This window comes from Caretta caretta, chromosome 23, assembly GCF_965140235.1.
Source record: "Caretta caretta isolate rCarCar2 chromosome 23, rCarCar1.hap1, whole genome shotgun sequence".
In the NCBI taxonomy this organism is placed as follows: domain Eukaryota; kingdom Metazoa; phylum Chordata; order Testudines; family Cheloniidae; genus Caretta; species Caretta caretta.
Window position 1 is genome coordinate 15,200,185 of NC_134228.1, and position 17,778 is coordinate 15,217,962.

Genomic DNA, 17,778 nt, shown 5'->3' on the forward strand with positions numbered 1-17,778 from the left:
CATGGGGGGGAACCCCACCACCACCATGGCTGTGGTGAGCCTACCCTCACCCCCTTTGCGACCCAGCCGGCTGGTAAAGCTTTCGAACCCAGTGCCGTGCGGCGGGCCCAGGCGTCCGCCAACGCCCAGGGCTCAGCGAGTGAAATGAGAGCCAGGCCCAATCCCGCTGCAAAGCCCAAAGAACAACCCGGTCACGGCTGGTTCAGGGGCACAGCTTTACTCGCCGGATCGAGCAGCCCAAGCGCCGGGGACGGGTGTGGACAGGGGGGAAGGGGAGCCCTGCGGCCGGTCGGGACCCAGGTCACTAACAGCCGTCGGGCACGTTATGTGGCGGTGTGGAGCTTGCATCCCAGCAGCTGCAGCGCTCCGCCTGGCTGGCGCAGTGCTAGGGGCCGACGGCCTTCTCAGGGCGCAGCCAGCAAGGCAGCCGGCCCGCGGTAGGAGCTCAGGCAGCGAGGGTAACGGCTGTGGGACAGGACACCCAGACTGCAACCAACACCCTGTTTTCAAAGCCAGGGAAGGGGCAGGGAACGGGGCCTGAGGTCTTGACCCTCTAGGGGGTGCTGGCTCGGATCTGGGCCCAGGGTGGAGACTGGCTGGCTCAGGGGGGTGGGAATGGAGCCTGGGGTCTTTCCCCACTAAGGGGTGCCAGATCCCATCTGGCTTCGGGGCAGGGATGGGCTGACTCAGGGGGTGGGAATGGGACATGAGGCCTTTCCCCTCTAAGGGGGGCCGGCTTCCATCCACTCCCAGGGCAGAGACTGGCTGGCTCGGGGGGCAGGAACGGGGCCTGTCCCCTCCCCAGCACTGGGTCGCTCTCCGGACCCCGTTAGGAGATTTCTGCATCCAAGGTGTAAATCTGGATCAGGTCCAATACGATCTGGTCAATCTGAGCCTTGCTGAGATCTTCACTGAACACCTAGGAGAGGAAGAAAGGAGACGGGAGCGACAGCGTGGGAAACGCAACCCAGAACCGCTGGGGAGCTCTGCAGTGGGACATGGGGCCTGTCCCCTCTAGGGGGCGCTGGCTCCCATTTGGGCCCAGGGCAGGGGCTGTCTGGCTTGGCCAGAGCTGTTTAGAGGGTTAGAGCAGGCAGGGCTGGGAGGCAGGACGTCTGGGTTCTGTCCCTGGCTCCGCAACTGATTCTCTGTGACCCTGAGTCAGCCACTTCCCCCCCCATGCCTCAGTTTCCCCAGCAGAAGGGTCCTAGGGTGCGGCCTAAGTCCCTGCCTCTCTTACCTGCCACCAGGGTTTCTGGGCCTGTGCATGGACGGGCACCTCCACCCCGTAGCAGTGCAGGGCGAGGTCCAGCACGGCCACGGCCACGTGCTGGGGGGGGTAGCGCACACAGAGCCCCCCGTGGTAGCTGTCCCGGAGCAACGCCCAGGCCGCCGCCGAGACCGGGATCCGCTCCCAGCTGTGCCGGTTCATCCACCGCCGCAGGGAGAGCAGGTAATGGAGCAGGTACTGCAGGGAGAGACGGGGGGTGGGATGGGGGGACCCAGGAGTCCTGGCGCCCAGCCCCCAGCTCCAACCCACCAGACGCCCCTCCCCACAGAACGCCAGTCCCCTTCCTTCTAGGGCAGAGCAGCAGGTTCAGGGCAAACCCTCTGTCTCCCCCCGCTGCGCCCCAGACCCGCCCCGAGGACCCACCTTGTGGGGGTGCCGGAAGGAGACACGGAAGCCAAGCACCCGCAGCATGAGCAGCTCGCACTGGACGATGCTGTCCCGCAGCTCCCAGAAATGGGAGTCGAGTTCCAGGGGGTCGCTCTTGGGGTGTAAGTACCTGGGGAGGGGGAAGTTAGTGGGGGGTAGGGTTGGGGAGGCAGGAATCCTGGCGCCCATCTTTCCTATTCTAGCCCAGCAGACCTGACTCCTCTTCCAGAGCTGGGAGAGAACCCAGGAGTCCTGTCTCCCAGCCCCCCGTGCTCTAACCCACCAGACCCCGCTCCCTTCCCAGAATCAAGCAGAGAACCCAGGAGTCCTGGCTCCCAGCCACCCCTGCCCCCAACCACTAGACTCCCTCCCCTCCCAGGGCTGGGGAGAGAATCCAGGAGTCCTGGCTCCAGGGCCCCGGCTCTACCCCCCAGGGCATGGGGCGCGGACCTCCAGCAGGAGGCAGGTTGGGTTACCGGTGGCTGACGTTGATGATGTCCCGGGTGCGTAGGTGCTGCTCCTCCACCTTCCCGGCCAGGTACAGCGCAGCCATGGCCACCAGGTAGGGGTCGTAGGGTCCCGGGGCCACCGTAGCCGTGAAGAAACTGTGGTAGATGGTGCAGGCCGTGGCCACAGGGATGGAGTGCAGACCCAGCTTCACCCCTGGGGGGAGGCAGGTGTCACTGGGGTGGCAGAGCCCCCCAACCGACACACCACCCATCCCTTCCCCACCTGCCATGGCCCCCCTTCCCCCTCAGGGTTATGGTGCCGGCTTCCCCTTAGGCCTCCCCCAATTGACTGGCCACCTCCTCTATGCCCCGCACTGGTCGGCTGCCCCCTGCCGCTCCCAATCTCCCCCAGCAGGCCCTGCCCCCCGGCAGCACGGTCTCCCCTGTGCCCCACACCGCCCCTCCGTCCTCCCTCCCCCAGCACAGCAGCCCCCGGCGCCCCAGCCTTTACCTGCCTCCATGATGAACCGGGTGACCTTGAAATGGCTCCTGGTCTCGGCGGATCCTGGCCCGGTCTGGTCGCTGGCCGCCTGGTTGGGCTCCATGGCACCCGCGGCCGCCTGGGGAGTGAGACCAGCAAGTCACTCACCGGCAACCCCCCACCGCAACGGGGAGGACACCGCGCCTGGACGACGTCGCCCACTGCAATGACAGCGTTTGGGGGGGGACGGGGCCCCCTGAGGCGACCGCGTTCGGGGGGGGACGGGGCCCCCTGAGGCGACAGCGTTCGGGGGGACGGGGCCCCCTGAGGCGACCGCGTTCGGGGGGGGACGGGGCCCCTGAGGCGACCGCGTTCGGGGGGGGGGCCCTGCGGCGACAGCGTTCGGGGGGGGGGGACAGGGCCCCCTGCGGCGACCGCGTTCGGGGGGGGGGACAGGGCCCCCTGCGGCTACCGCGTTCGGGGGGGGGGGACGGGGCCCCCTGAGGCGACCGCGTTCGGGGGGGGGACGGGGCCCCCTGAGGCGACCGCGTTCGGGGGGGGACGGGGCCCCCTGCGGCGACAGCGTTCGGGGGGGGGGACGGGGCCCCCTGAGGCGACAGCGTTCGGGGGGGGGCCCTGAGGCGACAGCGTTCGGGGGGGGGGACGGGGCCCCCTGAGGCGACCGCGTTCGGCGGGACGGGGCCCCCTGAGGCGACAGCGTTCGGGGGGGGGGGACGGGGCCCCCTGTGGCGACCGCGTTCGGGGGGGGACGGGGCCCCCTGCGGCGACAGCGTTCGGGGGGGGGGGACGGGGCCCCCTGAGGCGACAGCGTTCGGGGGGGGGGCCCTGAGGCGACAGCGTTCGGGGGGGGGACGGGGCCCCCTGAGGCGACCGCGTTCGGGGGGGGGACGGGGCCCCCTGTGGCGACCGCGTTCGGGGGGGGGGCCCTGAGGCGACAGCGTTCGGGGGGGGGGACGGGGCCCCCTGAGGCGACCGCGTTCGGGGGGGGGACGGGGCCCCCTGTGGCGACCGCGTTCGGGGGGGGACGGGGCCCCCTGAGGCGACCGCGTTCGGGGGGGGGACGGGGCCCCTGAGGCGACCGCGTTCGGCGGGACGGGGCCCCTGTGGCGACCGCGTTCGGGGGGGGGGACGGGCCCCCTGCGGCGACAGCGTTCGGGGGGGGGGAGGGGGCCCCCTGTGGCGACCGCGTTCGGGGGGGGGACGGGCCCCCTGTGGCGACCGCGTTCGGGGGGGGCCCTGCGGCGACAGCGTTCGGGGGGGGGGACGGGGCCCCCTGAGGCGACAGCGTTGGGGGGGGGACGGGGCCCCTGTGGCGACCGCGTTCGGGGGGGGGACGGGGCCCCCTGCGGCGACAGTGTTCGGGGGGGGACGGGGCCCCTGAGGCGACAGCGTTCGGGGGGGGGGCCCTGAGGCGACCGCGTTCGGGGGGGGGGGCCCTGAGGCGACCGCGTTCGGGGGGGGGACGGGGCCCCTGAGGCGACCGCGTTCGGGGGGGGGGCCCTGCGGCGACCGCGTTCGGGGGGGGGGGACGGGGCCCCGTGCGGCGACAGTGTTCGGGGGGGGGACGGGGCCCCTGAGGCGACCGCGTTCGGGGGGGGACGGGGCCCCTGCGGCGACCGCGTTCGGGGGGGGGACGGGGCCCCTGTGGCGACCGCGTTCGGGGGGGGGACGGGCCCCCTGTGGCGACCGCGTTCGGGGGGGGACGGGGCCCCTGTGGCGACCGCGTTCGGGGGGGGGACGGGCCCCCTGTGGCGACCGCGTTCGGGGGGGGACGGGGCCCCTGTGGCGACCGCGTTCGGGGGGGGGACGGGGCCCCTGTGGCGACCGCGTTCGGGGGGGGGACGGGCCCCCTGTGGCGACCGCGTTCGGGGGGGGGACGGGGCCCCCTGAGGCGACCGCGTTCGGGGGGGGGACGGGGCCCCTGTGGCGACCGCGTTCGGGGGGGGGACGGGCCCCCTGTGGCGACCGCGTTCGGGGGGGGACGGGGCCCCTGTGGCGACCGCGTTCGGGGGGGGGGACGGGGCCCCTGTGGCGACCGCGTTCGGGGGGGGGACGGGCCCCCTGTGGCGACTGCGTTCGGGGGGGGGACGGGGCCCCCTGAGGCGACCGCGTTCGGGGGGGGAACGGGGGCCCCTGTGGCGACCGCGTTCGGGGGGGGGGGGACGGGCCCCCTGTGGCGACAGCGTTCGGGGGGGGGACGGGGCCCCTGAGGCGACCGCGTTCGGGGGGGGGACGGGCCCCCTGAGGCGACCGCGTTCGGGGGGGGGACGGGGCCCCCTGTGGCGACCGCGTTCGGGGGGGGGACGGGCCCCCTGAGGCGACCGCGTTCGGGGGGGGGGACGGGGCCCCCTGTGGCGACCGCGTTCGGGGGGGGGACGGGGCCCCCTGAGGCGACCGCGTTCGGCGGGACGGGGCCCCCTGAGGCGACCGCGTTCGGGGGGGGGACGGGCCCCCTGAGGCGACCGCGTTCGGGGGGGGGACGGGGCCCCCTGTGGCGACCGCGTTCGGGGGGGGGACGGGGCCCCCTGAGGCGACCGCGTTCGGGGGGGGGACGGGCCCCCTGTGGCGACCGCGTTCGGGGGGGGGACGGGGCCCCTGTGGCGACCGCGTTCGGGGGGGGACGTCGCCCGGCGCAGCCCCCACCCGCCTCCAGCTCTGCCCTGCTGTGACGTCACGAGGGGCAGTGACCTCGCTCGATGACATCACTCAGGATGACCGCGATGCGCTCAGCACCCCAAGGCTGCGCCATCACCGGCCGTGCACTATCGCCATGACAACAGTGGTGATATCACTCTGCAGGGAGATGACATCACGTTATTTCACAGCGTGTCGTGTGACACAACGCGGTGACGTCACGGACTAATTCGATGACGTCACGCTTTGCCCTATGGGCCCACCGCGTCACTTCCTCCCGCCGCCCTGGGGCCACGTGACCTCTGCCCCTCACCCAATCAGGAGCCCTCGCCGGCTTGAGCCCTCCCCATGAGCCAGCCTGGGGCTCAGGCCGTCGTTAGGCCGCGCGGTGGCCGGTGCCCGGATGTAGCCGGCAGGGAGGCCCCATCACGGCCGCTTCCGGGTTGTGGCGCCCTTCCCGTCCCGATGTAGGTGTCCACCAGAAGTGCCTGCTAATAACCCGCACCCCGCGCCACCCGAGCTCGGCGGGGCTGGCGGCTGGACGCCCCGCTCTCCGCACTGCGGGCGGCCCGCGGGTTTTTCCCTTCCGTCCGCGCCCACTTCGGGACAGGCACCCGCCACCGGCAACCCACCTCGAGGTCCTCCGAAAGGCCGGTGCTTCTCTCGCCTCTGATTGGCTAGAGAAGAGGCAGGCTGACCAATCGGCGGAGGCAGAGCGTGGCTGCTCCTTTGCTCCCTGCGCGGTTTCGCGCCTTTCTCTGATTGGCCCTGAGGCCTGAGGCGACGGCCAATCACACTACGCCGCCTCGCGCGATGGGCGGGAAGGGAGAACTGGCCAATCACGGGAACGATGCGGGAGTTCGGCGCGAGGTGGCACTGGCCAATCACATGAGGAGCAGCCAGGACTCTGGGGGGAGGAGCAGAGGGGAGGGCGTGGTGCTGGGAGACGGGGGCGGGGTTAGACAGGTGCAGGCGGTGGGGCCCAGAGAACAGGGGGAGGAGTCAGGGGGAGGGGAGGGGCCTACAGCGCAGGGGGAGGAGTCAGGGGAGGGGCCTAAAGCGCAGGGGAGGAGTCAGGAGGAGGAGCGGGGCCTAGAGCACAGGGGGAGGAGTCAGGGGAGGGGTGGGGCCTAGGGAGCAGGGGGAGGAGTCAGGGGAGGGGCCTAAAGCGCAGGGGGAGGTGTCAGGAGGAGGGGCGGGGCCTAGAGCACAGGGGGAGGAGTCAGGGGAGGGGTGGGGCCTAGGGAGCAGGGGGAGGAGTCGGATGGGGGAGGGGTGGGGCCTAGAGAGAAGGGAAGGGGTTGGGGGGCAGGGGCGGAGCCTGAAGGGGGCGGGACGGTAAGGGATGGGCAAGGGAAGAAGGAGCCAGGGTGGGGCTAGGGTACGAGGACTCTCCTCTCCAGGGGGTGCTAGCTCTGACCCAACATGGGGATGGGGCACCGGCCGGGCTGGCAGGGGCTGCGGGTCTGGAGTGAGGGGCACCGGCGGGGCTGGGGGGAGCCCAGGGCCGGGCTGGCAGGGGCTGCGAGTCGGGAGTGAGGGGCACCAGCGGGGCTGGGGGGAGCCCAGGGCCGGGCTGGCAGGGGCTGCGAGTCGGGAGTGAGGGGCACCGGCGGGGCTGGGGGGAGCCCGGGGCCGGGCTGGCAGGGGCTGCGAGTCGGGAGTGAGGGGCACCGGCGGGGCTGGGGGGAGCCCGGGGCCGGGCTGGCAGGGGCTGCGAGTCGGGAGTGAGGGGCACCGGCGGGGCTGGGGGGAGCCCAGGGCCGGGCTGGCAGGGGCTGCGAGTCGGGAGTGAGGGGCACCGGCGGGGCTGGGGGGAGCCCAGGGCCCGGCTGGCAGGGGCTGCGGGTCGGGAGTGAGGGGCACCAGCAGACCTCAGGAGGGTGTTAATATCCCCCCACAATCAACGGAGCCGCAGCCCCGAGGCAGGCTGTGCTTTGGAAGATGGCTCCGTTCATCCTCGCCCGCTTGCTGTTGCCATGGTTTCCATTCACAGGCGGCGTGGGGGGGGCGGCCGTGAGCAGCACAGATAACAAGTGGATCCCTCAGCTGAGTCCCTGCCGCAGGACCGACCCCGAATCCACTGGACCCAAGAGGCTGCAGCAGAACTCCGGTATCACAGATCCACCGTGGGACCGAGGCCCGGGTCTGGGAGCAACAGGTCTCTTTTGGGAAGTGAGGGGTTAAGGGCAGGAACGGTGCTAAGCTGTGCTTACCCTCACCTCCAGCACTCAGCTGTGCCTTGGTTTCCCCAGATTCAGCTGGGTGCTGAGCCACAGCCCCACAGCAGTGTGCCCCAGTTTCCCCATTTCAGGTGCTGGCAGCCAAAGCCACGTTAATCTCTGCCCAGTGCCCTGCACCACAGGGGAGGCCAATCTCACTCAGGGCCCTCACGGCGCCCAGGGCGACGGGGCCCTGATCTCGGTCAGGCCTTGATCTCGGGCCGTCCAGGCAGGGCTCTCTGAGGAGGGCAGAGGGCGTGGCGTCGGACGGCAGGTGGAAAACGGGAGCAAGTTCCTCTTGCATGAAGCCTGGCCTGCGAGGTATCAGTCGGTTTCTATTTATAATGACCTCTCGGGGCTGCGTCATTTCCAGCACTCAACGGCCCAGCGGCCATCAGCCAAGCGTGTGCGTGTGCCGGGCGCTGCCCAGACCCCAGCCGAGATCGGGGCCCCATGTGAGCGTTCTCAGGCCCCTAATGACCCTCCTCTCCCTCCCCTCTGATTTTGCGGAGGTGCCACTTCTCATCCCAGTGCCCGTCTGGCCTGTCACTGCACGGCATCCCCCTCTGGGTCTGCCTCAGCCCCCAGGCGTCTCCTCCGCCTGCCATGCCCTGCTGCTCCGTGGCAGCGTGGGAAGCTGATGGCACATGGACCTGCTCTGCTCTCACTCTAAATTTAGAGCAGCAAGAGAAACAGGAAAAAACCCAGCCTCTGCATGCAGGAATGTAGCAACGGGCAGGCTGGGGCGAGGCCCATCTACCCCGGTATCCCGTCTCCAAGCACGGCCCTACTCTGAGCCAGGCTCTTTGCGGTCCCCTGGGGGCCCTGCTCTTGGTCAAGGATGGCACAAGGGGACAGGCTCCGGGCCCCATTCCCTAGCCCCCTGAGCCTGCCAGTCCCGCCCAGGAGCCAGATCAAAGCCGGGGCCCCCTAGAAGAGAAAGGCCCCGTGTCCCATTCCCTGCTCCCCCTGACCCGGGCAGTACCGCCCTGAGACCGGATGGGAGATGGGGTCCCCTAGAGGGGACAGACCCCGCCCCCATTCCCGCCTCCCTGAGCCAACCAGAGCCCCCAAGCACTGTGGGAGTCATGGCCCCCCCGGAGGCGAGAAGTCTGTGGCTCAGATGCTAATGGAGACCCTCTGCGCCAAAGGAAGATGAGATCATGTGTTCATCCTGCTCCCTCCCTGGGGGCTCTGTGGGGCTGGTCGCTGTTGTGTGGCAGGGAGAGGGCTGTGCCCACCCCCACCCCAGCGCTGAAGATTATCTCATCTTATAGCTTGGAGCTGGGATGGGGGTGGTAGGGCTTGAGAGAAAGCTATGGCTTTAATAGAGAAGCGGGGCTGGTGGGGTAGGGGGCTGGGAGCCAGGACTCCTGGGTTCTCTCCCAGCTCTGCGGGGGGAGCGGGGTCTGGTGGGGCAGCAGGGGGCCCTGTGGGCGGGGCTGCTGGGGGGTGGATGTGAGCGCATGTCCTGGGGGCGCGCTGCAGGCTGCGTGGGTTTGCCATGAGTCTCTGAGTTCCAGCACGTCTCTGGGGACTCATCATGGGCCCGCATGACACCATCCGCCCGCTCCGGGTGACTAACCAGCGGGGCGGAGCAGGGGGTACGGGGCTGGCGGCCAGGACTCCTGCATCCCCTCAGCTGCAGAGAGGGGTCTGATTCGGTGGCCCCCGAATCAGGGACTGAGCATCCGGCTGTCCCGTGCCTCTGGCTCAGGCCCTCCTGGCTGCGTGCCTGTGACTCAGTTTCCCCATTTATTACCTGCCCTAACACCTGGCAATTAGGGGTCAACCTCCCAGCAAGCGACCCCTCTCTCCCGGGCTTTTCCAGGCCCCCTGCCCCTCGGCTCTCCCTGGTGCCTGTGTGAGTTCTCCCGCTCACTCGAAAGGGTTCGCGTTGCCAAGGCGATGGGAGCGTGTCGTGGGAGGGCGAGATTGTTCCCTTCGACTATTCTGGGCTCCTCCGTCTCCCCGAGCCCTGCTCCCCTGTCCTCTGAGTCACAGCCTGCGGGGTGCTGGATCGTGCCCGGTTCCCGAGCGCGAGTTCTCCCCGGGGCCGGGGCCGGGCAGCACCAAGGGGGCCTGGCCCGTGGCGGAGCGCGACAGAGCACCCAGCAGGGTCGCTGCTCTGGGGAAACTGAGTCACACAGAGAGGCAATGGTATTTGACCCGCCTCCAAAGGCAGTGAGAGGTAAAGGACCCAGGAGTCCTGCCGCTTCCTCCCTGTTCTCCCTTCCAAAAGTGCTCTTTGTTCCACAGGCCCCTCACCCACCAGGCCCCCTCCCTTCCCAGAGCCCGAGAGAGAACCCAGGAGTCCTGGCTCCCCGCCCCTGCACACAGGATCTGCCCAGCCCCGCCCCTCAGGCTGTTCCCCACCAATCCGGGCGGCGGGGCGGGGCCCCGGGCTGTACACAGCCCGCACGTGGAGCCGGGCGGGCCCTGCGCACCCTGAATGCGGGAGCCGGACGCGCCCGCCCCAGCCCGGCGCCGGGAGCCTGGCGGGGCCGCGGGGCGGGGCCCAGGGGCTCCGCGGCGTGAGAGCGGCGGGCGGCGGCCAGGGTGAGCGCTGCGGGGCGGGATCTAGGCGGGGACGGGCTCTGGAGCCGGAGGGGGCTGGGGCAATTGTGGGGAGTGAGCCCGGACGCCTGGGTTCTCTCCCCGGCTCGGGGAGGGGAGCGGGGGCTGGTGCTTAGAGCAGGGGGTCTGGGAGCCCGGACGCCTGGGTTCTCTCCCCGGCTCGGGGAGGGGAGCGGGGGCTGGTGGGTTAGAGCGAGGGGTCTGGGAGCCAGGACTCCTGGGTTCTCTCCCTGGCTCTGGGAGGGGAGCGGGGGCTGGTGGTTAGAGCAGGGGGTCTGGGAGCCTGGACGCCTGGGTTCTCTCCCCGGCTCGGGGAGGGGAGCGGGGGCTGGTGGTTAGAGCAGGGGGTCTGGGAGCCAGGACTCCTGGGTTCTCTCCCCGTCTTGGGGAGGGGAGGGGAGGGGGGACTGGTGGGTTGGAGCAGGGGTCTGGGAGCCCGGACGCCTAGGTTCTCTCCCCGGCTCTGGGAGGGGAGCGGGGGCTGGTGGGTTGGAGCAGGGGGCGCTGGGAGCCAGGACTCCTGGGTTCTCTCCCTGGCTCTGGGAGGGGAGCGGGGGCTGGTGGGTTAGAGCGAGGGGGCTGGGAGCCAGGACTCCTGGGTTCTCTCCCTGGCTCTGGGAGGGGAGCGGGGGCTGGTGGGTTAGAGCGAGGGGGCTGGGAGCCAGGACTCCTGGGTTCTGTCCCTGGCTCTGGGAGGGGAGCGGGGGCTGGTGGGTTGGAGCAAGGGTCTGGGAGCCAGGACTCTTGGTGATAGATTTAGGATAGAGCCCAGGTGAACAAATCCCTTTTCTGCTCCGTGCCTTAGTTTCCCCACCTGCAGTGAGTGTCGCTCACCCCCACCTCACAGGGGCGCTGCTGAGCAGGAGCCAGTGCAGATGAGGCTCCCAGGTGCTGGCAGAGGACCAAGGCTCTGGAGGGAGCTGCAGCCCAGGACCAGCAGAGGTAGAACCATCCCCCCCACAGAGCCCCGGGGACCAGCTGAGCCCCTCTTCCTGGGCCTGTGGACTGGCCCCCTATGACGGGCCGGGGACCTGCCCCCCAGCCATATCCTTTGAGCACTAGGACCGTTGTACTCGCGTGCTGGGACCCCGCAGCAGTGACTCGCTCCTGTCCGGTGCGTTTCATCAGTATCGAGGGGCTGGGTGTCCTCCTCGCAGGTGGGGAAACTGAGCCGCGGAGCGGAGCTGTGAATTGCCAGTGTTCACCCCACAGGGCAGTGGCAAAGCAGGGAATAGAAGCCAGGAGTCCTGAGTCTGTGCCTGGCCTGGCCTGGCCAGACAAAGTGACAGCGGAAACTGAGGCACGGATGGGAGGTGACTTGTCCAGGGTCACACAGCAGCATGGGGGCAGAGCTGGGGATAGACCCCAGACAACCTGAGCCCTAGCCCTCCCCCCACATTCTAACCCCCCAGGCCCCACTACCCCCTCAGAGCCAGGAGAGAACCCAGGCGTCCTGACCCCCAGCCCAGGCAGGGTCCCAGGGGGATGCTCTGGTGGAGGATATCTGTGGTTCCTGTTGGTATCAATTATTCATACTGGTGCCGAAATAACGCTGACATCAGCGCTTGGCAGCCGGCCAGACCCTCGGCTGGGCCCTTCACTGGGTCTGGCCCACGGCCGCTCCCCTCCCCCCACATCCTCTGCGCAGGGAGCCAGCTACAGCTGGGAGCCAGGACTGGGTGGGCAGGGGGCTGCGGGTCGGGAGTGAGGGGCACCGGCAGAGCTGGAGGGAGCCCAGGGCTGGGAGTGCAGGGGCTGCAGGTTGGGAGTGAGGGGCGCTGGCAGTCCCACTTCCCGCCCCATGGCCTGCCCTCCCAGGGGGACGTGTCACGGCTCCCAGGCAGGATGCTAGGAGGGGGCTGGGATCTCCTGCTCTCCCCGCCTCCCACCGTGGCTCGCTGACTCCCCTCCACTCTCCCTGGCAGGTCTGCTTGGAGCCCCGAGTGGCGGCTGGGCCTGTCTCCTTCCCTGCCCGTCTCCGATAGCACCCAGATGCCCCCCATGCCCCAGCTCCATCCTGGACTCAGGCCCTTCTCCGCCCACCCCAGCCTTGGCAGCCTCAGGCAGCGGCTGCTGGAGAGGAAGCCACTCCCCAGATCGGGGGACGCCTCCCCGCGAAACTGCCAGGGGCTGGAGCCGTGACCCTGCGCTGCCCTCGCTCACTAAATCTGCCCTGCTGGCAGCTCCTTCCCTCACCGCCCCCCTTGTGCTGCCGGGCCACCCCCACACGCACAGAGGACAGCGGCGGGGCGTCCGCGGTGCCTCGTGCCCGCCAGGCACCGGCTGGCCCCTCCGGGGGCGGATGGGAGGACGGTGACCTGAGCCCAGGCGGCCGCCTTGCCAGCCGGCGTCCACACAGGCCTGTGGCGCCGTGGGACGGGATTGGCTTGTACCACGTTTCCAGCCCCCCGCCGATGCCCCCACCAGCCCCATGGAAGCCGTGGCGAAATCCACCCTGTGGCTCCGCGGGGAGCTGGCGTCCCCGGCCCCCCGGCTGCACATCCTGGATTGCCGCAGCCGGGAGTGCTACGACTCCTGCCACGTGGCCCGGGCGCTGAGCGTGGCCCTGCCGGGGCTCCTGCTGCGGCGTCTGCACAAGGGGAACCTCTCAGTCCGCTCGCTGCTCCCGCCCGCGCCGGGCACCGTCCTGCTGTACGACGAGGCCACGGCCACGCTGCCGCGCCCCGGCCGGGACGACGAGGAGTCGCTGCTGGCCACGCTGCTGCGCAAGCTGCGGGAGGAAGGCTGCACGGCGTATTACCTCCAAGGTCGGTGCCGTGGCCGGGCCCCGTGGCGCCCGGCACCCCTCCCTGCCCGTGGCTCAGTCCCGTGCCTGTGCTCTGAGCTGCCCCCAGCCCACGCTCACTGGAGACAGCCCAGAGACAAAGGCCGCCCGTGGCCTCCGACGTGGCCCGGCACCACTCCCAGCCCCTGGGGCCAAGAGAGCAGGCTGGGATGCAAGGCACCTGGGGGAGGGTCTGTCTGTGCCTCAGTTTCCCTGGTGCGATGGGGCTCAGTCGGGGGAGGGGGGTCTGAGCAGGGCCTGATGTGAGGCCGCCGCAGGCCCTGCTATAATATCTCTAATGCGAACACATCTGTTCCGCCCGCAGGGGGCTTCTCCAAGTTCCAGTCCGAGTGGCCAGATCACTGCGAGACCAGCCTGGAGGTGCCCGGCGCCAGCAGCTCCCCCGCTCCTACAGGGACCCCGGTGGTGGGCCTGGGGGGGCTGAGCCTGGGTTCGGACGGGGACTCGGGACCCCTAAGCAGTGGGGGGGTGGACTCTGAGGCAGCCAGTCCCCCATCCTACCCGGTGCAGATCCTGCCCCACCTCTACCTGGGCAGCGCCCAAGACTCGGCCAACATGGAGACGCTGGCACGGCTGGGCATCCGCTATGTCCTCAACGTCACCCCCAACCTGCCCAACCTCTTCGAGGAGCAGGGCGGCTTCTGCTACAAACAGATCCCCATCTCGGACCACTGGAGCCAGAACCTGGCCCGCTTCTTTCCCGAGGCCATTGCCTTCATTGGTGAGTGCCCCTGACCCACGGTGCCCCCCATGCCTGGGAGCCCTGCTGGCCCCACGGCACCCCCCTGTACTCCCAGGGCACCCTCTCTGCCCCCCACGCCTGGGAGCCCTGCTGGCCCCACAGTGTCTTCATAGAATCATAGAATATCAGGGTTGGAAGGGACCCCAGAAGGTCATCTAGTCCCACCCCCTGCTCAAAGCAGGACCGATCCCCAATTAAATCATCCCAGCCAGGGCTTTGTCAAGCCTGACCTTAAAAACTTCTAAGGAAGGAGATTCCCCCACCGCCCTAGGTAACGCATTCCAGTGCTTCACCATCCTCCTAGTGAAAAAGTTTTTCCTAATATCCAACCTAAACCTCCCCCACTGCAACTTGAGACCATTACTCCTCGTTCTGTCATCTGCTACCACTGAGAACAGTCTAGATCCATCCTCTTTGGAACCCCCTTTCAGGGAGTTGAAAGCAGCTATCAAATTCCCCCTCATTCTTCTCTTCCGCAGACTAAACAATCCCAGTTCCCTCACCCTCTCCTCATAAGTCATGTGTTCCAGTCCCCTAATCATGTTTATTGCCCTCCGCTGGACATTTTCCAATTTTTCCACATCCTTCTTGTGGTGTGGGGCCCAAAACTGGACACAGTACTCCAGATGAGGGCTCACCAACGTCGAATAGAGGGGGACGATCACGTCCCTCGATCTGCTGGCAATGCCCCTACTTGTACATCCCAAAATGCCATTGGTCTTCTTGGCAACAAGGGCACACTGCTGACTCATATCCAGCTTCTCGTCCACTGTCACCCCTAGGTCCTTTTCCGCAGAACTGCTGCCGAGCCATTCGGTCCCTAGTCTGTAGCTGTGCATTGGATTCTTCCGTCCTAAGTGCAGGACTCTGCACTTGTCCTTGTTGAACCTCATCAGATTTCTTTTGGCCCAATCCTCCAATTTGTCTAGGTCCCTCTGTATCCTATCCCTGCCCTCCAGCGTATCTACTACTCCTCCCAGTTTAGTATCATCCGCAAATTTGCTGAGGGTGCAATCCACACCATCCTCCAGATCATTTATGAAGATATTGAACAAAACCGGCCCCAGGACCGACCCTTGGGGCACTCCACTTGACACCGGCTGCCAACTAGACATGGAGCCATTGATCACTACCCGCTGAGCCCGACAATCTAGCCAACTTTCTCTCCACCTTATAGTCCATTCATCCAGCCCATGCTTCTTTAACTTGCTGGCAAGAATACTGTGGGAGACCGTGTCAAAAGCTTTGCTAAAGTGAAGGAACAACACGTCCACTGCCTTCCCCTCATCCACAGAGCCAGTTATCTCATCATAGAAGGCAATCAGATTAATCAGGCATGACTTGCCCTTGGTGAATCCATGCTGACTGTTCCTGATCACGTTCCTCTCATCTAAGTGCTTCAGAATTGATTCCTTGAGGACCTGCTCCATGATTTTTTCCAGGGACTGAAGTGACGCTGACTGGCCTGTAGTTCCCAGGATCCTCCTTCTTCCCTTTTTTAAAGATGGGCACTACATTAGCCTTTTTCCAGTCGTCTGGAACCTCCCCCGATAGCCATGAGTTTTCAAAGATAATGGCCAATGGCTCTGCAATCACATCCACCAACTCCTTTAGCACTCTTGGATGCAGCGCATCCGGCCCCATGGACTTGTGCTTGTCTCCCCATCTCTGCACCATGACGCCCCCTCCTGTACCCCCAGCCCCAGTGCACCCTCTCTACCCTCTCCCAACCAGGGGGGTGTATCCGCCTTCCCCGTGTCCCCCTCAGCTCATAGACTTTGGTTCCTTGCAGTCCCATCAGCTCCCTCTGCATCGCATTGGCTGTGGTCCGTCCATCCTCTCGTTGCTCCCCCTGCCCCCATACCTCAGAAACTATGGTCCATTCCGTCCACTGCCCCCATGGCTCATTGACCATGGTCTGTCCTGCCCCGTCCCCACATGTCAGAGACCATGGTCCTTCCCATCTCCCGTCCCCGACTCCCTATAGACCAGTGACTATGGTCCGTTCCATCCCCCTTCCTCCCCACCCTCTGCCTCAGTTGACCACAAGCCCCATCTGCATCTCACTGACCATAGTCCGTCCCATCCCCCCGTCCTTTCCCATGGACTGGAGAACCCAGCGGAGCTAGTCCGTGCAGCTCTCCGATGTCAAGGGGCTTCTAACGACAGCCATACCTTAGCATCCCCCTCTCAGAGAGGGTGCCGACAGTGCCGACGCCCCCGTCACTCCCCTCTGCCTCGGCTCTCACCCTGCTCCGTCCCCGTCTCTCCCCCTCTCCAGACGAGGCGGTCTCCCAGAACTGCGGCATCCTGGTTCACTGCCTGGCAGGCGTGAGCCGCTCGGTGACCGTGACGGTGGCCTACCTCATGCAGCGACTCAACCTGTCGCTCAACGACGCCTACGACTTGGTCAAGCGCAAGAAGGCCGACATCTCACCCAACTTCAACTTCATGGGGCAGCTGCTGGACTTCGAGAGGGAACTGGGGCTGGCCGAGGGATCACCAGCGACCCCTGGAGCCCCCGACGGGAGCGGCCAGACGCCCACATCCTCCCCAGGCTGCTTCTTCACGCCGCCACCCTCCGAATGTGAGGAAGAGGATGGCAGCTTCCAACATTACCCCACATAGCCCTTGCCATCCCCCATGAGCCCCATGGCTAATCTAGGCATCGGTGGGATTACCAGGGGATGTGTGGCTAACCTAGCCTTGGCAGGATGCTAGAACCCACAGGGATGAATCTAGACCTGCCTTTTCTGGGATCTGTGTTCTGGAGCCAGGTCTGGAACCTGCAGCTCTGGAATAGGGACGCAGAATCTGTAATTAACTTCCTTGTTTGGACTTTTGATTCTGGAACTACAAGGAAAAGAAAACCCAGTGAAGTCATGCTGGAGCCTAGAACTCATCACTCAACAGACGGGAGCTTGAGTGCCATGCCAGGTCTGGACCTCTAGAATTCAACTGTGCCCCAGAGCCATCAGAACATGAAGCTAGAACCTGCATCAACTACCTTGTTTGGACATTTGGTTCTAGAGATTCAATTAGGAGAATGTTAAGCCAGTAAACGACCATGCTGGAGCATAGAATGTGCAGCTATAGAGGTGGATTAAGAGATCTTGAATGCTAATGCCATGTCTGAAATATGGGCCTCTAGAATGTAGGAGATCAGCTGCACCTAGAATCTGATTGCTCCAGAACTACCATTTCAAAACCACATGCCAGCTCTGGAATCAAGAATTGGCCAGTAGTTCTAGAGCCATAATAAGAATTAGAAGCCACCAAGGTGGAGTCTAGAACCTGCAGTTCTAGAAGTGGATTAAGGAATCTACAGAACCAGGTCTGGAATATGCATCTCTAAAACAAAGACAGAGGACCTGTATTAACTCCCTTCTTTTGATCTAAAGCCACAATGAGAGTTATAAGACACTGAGCTACCAGTCCACAATCTAGATCCTGCAGCTCTAAAAGTGAGTGAAGGAATCCCCATTAGCCAGTGCCAGGTCTGGAACAGCAGTTCTGGAACCAGGATCCAGAGCCAACACTTACCTGCCTTGTTTAGACCTTTTTGGTTCTAAAGCTACCAATCTACTATGCAAAAAGAAAAGGAGGACTTGGGGCACCTTAGAGACTAACCAATTTATTTGAGCATGAGCTTTCGTGAGCTACAGCTCACTTCATCGGATGCATACCGTGGAAACTGCAGCAGACTTTATATACACACAGAGAATATGAAACAATACCTCCTCCCACCCCACTGTCCTGCTGGTAATAGCTTATCTAAAGTGATCATCAAGTTGGGCCATTTCCAGCACAAATCCAGGTTTTCTCACCCTCCACCCCCCCACACAAATTCACTCTCCTGCTGGTGATAGCCCATCCAAAGTGACCACTCTCTACACAATGTGCATGATAATCAAGTTGGGCCATTTCCTGCACAAATCCAGGTTCTCTCACCCCCCCCCCCACACACAAACTCACTCTCCTGCTGGTAATAGCTGACCACTCAACTTGGATTTAAACTTTGAGAGTGGTCAGTTTGGATGAGCTATTACCAGCAGGAGAGTGAGTTTGTGTGTGTATGGGGGTGGGGGGGGGGTGAGAAAACCTGGATTTGTGCTGGAAATGGCCCACCTTGATTATCATGCACATTGTAGGGAGAGTGGTCACTTTGGATGAGCTATTACTCAGCAGG

The 17,778-nt window shown here is 66.0% G+C and overlaps 2 protein-coding genes across 10 annotated transcripts; one reads left to right on the forward strand and one right to left on the reverse strand.

The window, feature by feature from the left end:
* Positions 1-201: 201 nt before the first annotated feature.
* On the reverse strand, positions 202-5,967 carry CCNQ (cyclin Q). 4 transcript variants are annotated; one of them, XM_048832766.2, is made up of 6 exons: positions 5,875-5,967; positions 2,618-2,726; positions 2,134-2,320; positions 1,655-1,787; positions 1,241-1,468; positions 202-919 (listed from the first exon to the last, which is right to left on the reverse strand). In XM_048832766.2, exons 2-6 carry the CDS (start codon positions 2,709-2,711, stop codon positions 830-832), a joined length of 732 nt encoding a protein of 243 aa, XP_048688723.1. In that variant the 5' UTR covers positions 2,712-2,726; positions 5,875-5,967; the 3' UTR covers positions 202-829. The 4 variants fall into 4 exon arrangements, with proteins under 4 accessions (XP_048688723.1, XP_048688722.1, XP_074978436.1 ...); XM_048832765.2 differs by lacking the exon at positions 5,875-5,967 and adding an exon at positions 5,556-5,832; XM_075122335.1 differs by lacking the exon at positions 5,875-5,967 and adding an exon at positions 5,297-5,372 and having other exon boundaries at positions 2,622-2,726.
* Positions 5,968-7,071: 1,104 nt separating this feature from the next.
* On the forward strand, positions 7,072-17,250 carry DUSP9 (dual specificity phosphatase 9). Of its 6 annotated transcripts, XM_075122332.1 has the most exons (5): positions 7,325-7,403; positions 9,724-10,023; positions 11,967-12,809; positions 13,152-13,568; positions 15,871-17,250. In XM_075122332.1, exons 3-5 carry the CDS (start codon positions 12,473-12,475, stop codon positions 16,215-16,217), a joined length of 1,101 nt encoding a protein of 366 aa, XP_074978433.1. In that variant the 5' UTR covers positions 7,325-7,403; positions 9,724-10,023; positions 11,967-12,472; the 3' UTR covers positions 16,218-17,250. The 6 variants fall into 6 exon arrangements, with proteins under 6 accessions (XP_074978435.1, XP_048688711.2, XP_048688709.2 ...); XM_048832754.2 differs by lacking the exon at positions 9,724-10,023 and having other exon boundaries at positions 7,259-7,355; XM_048832752.2 differs by lacking the exon at positions 9,724-10,023 and having other exon boundaries at positions 7,268-7,403.
* Positions 17,251-17,778: the final 528 nt, after the last annotated feature.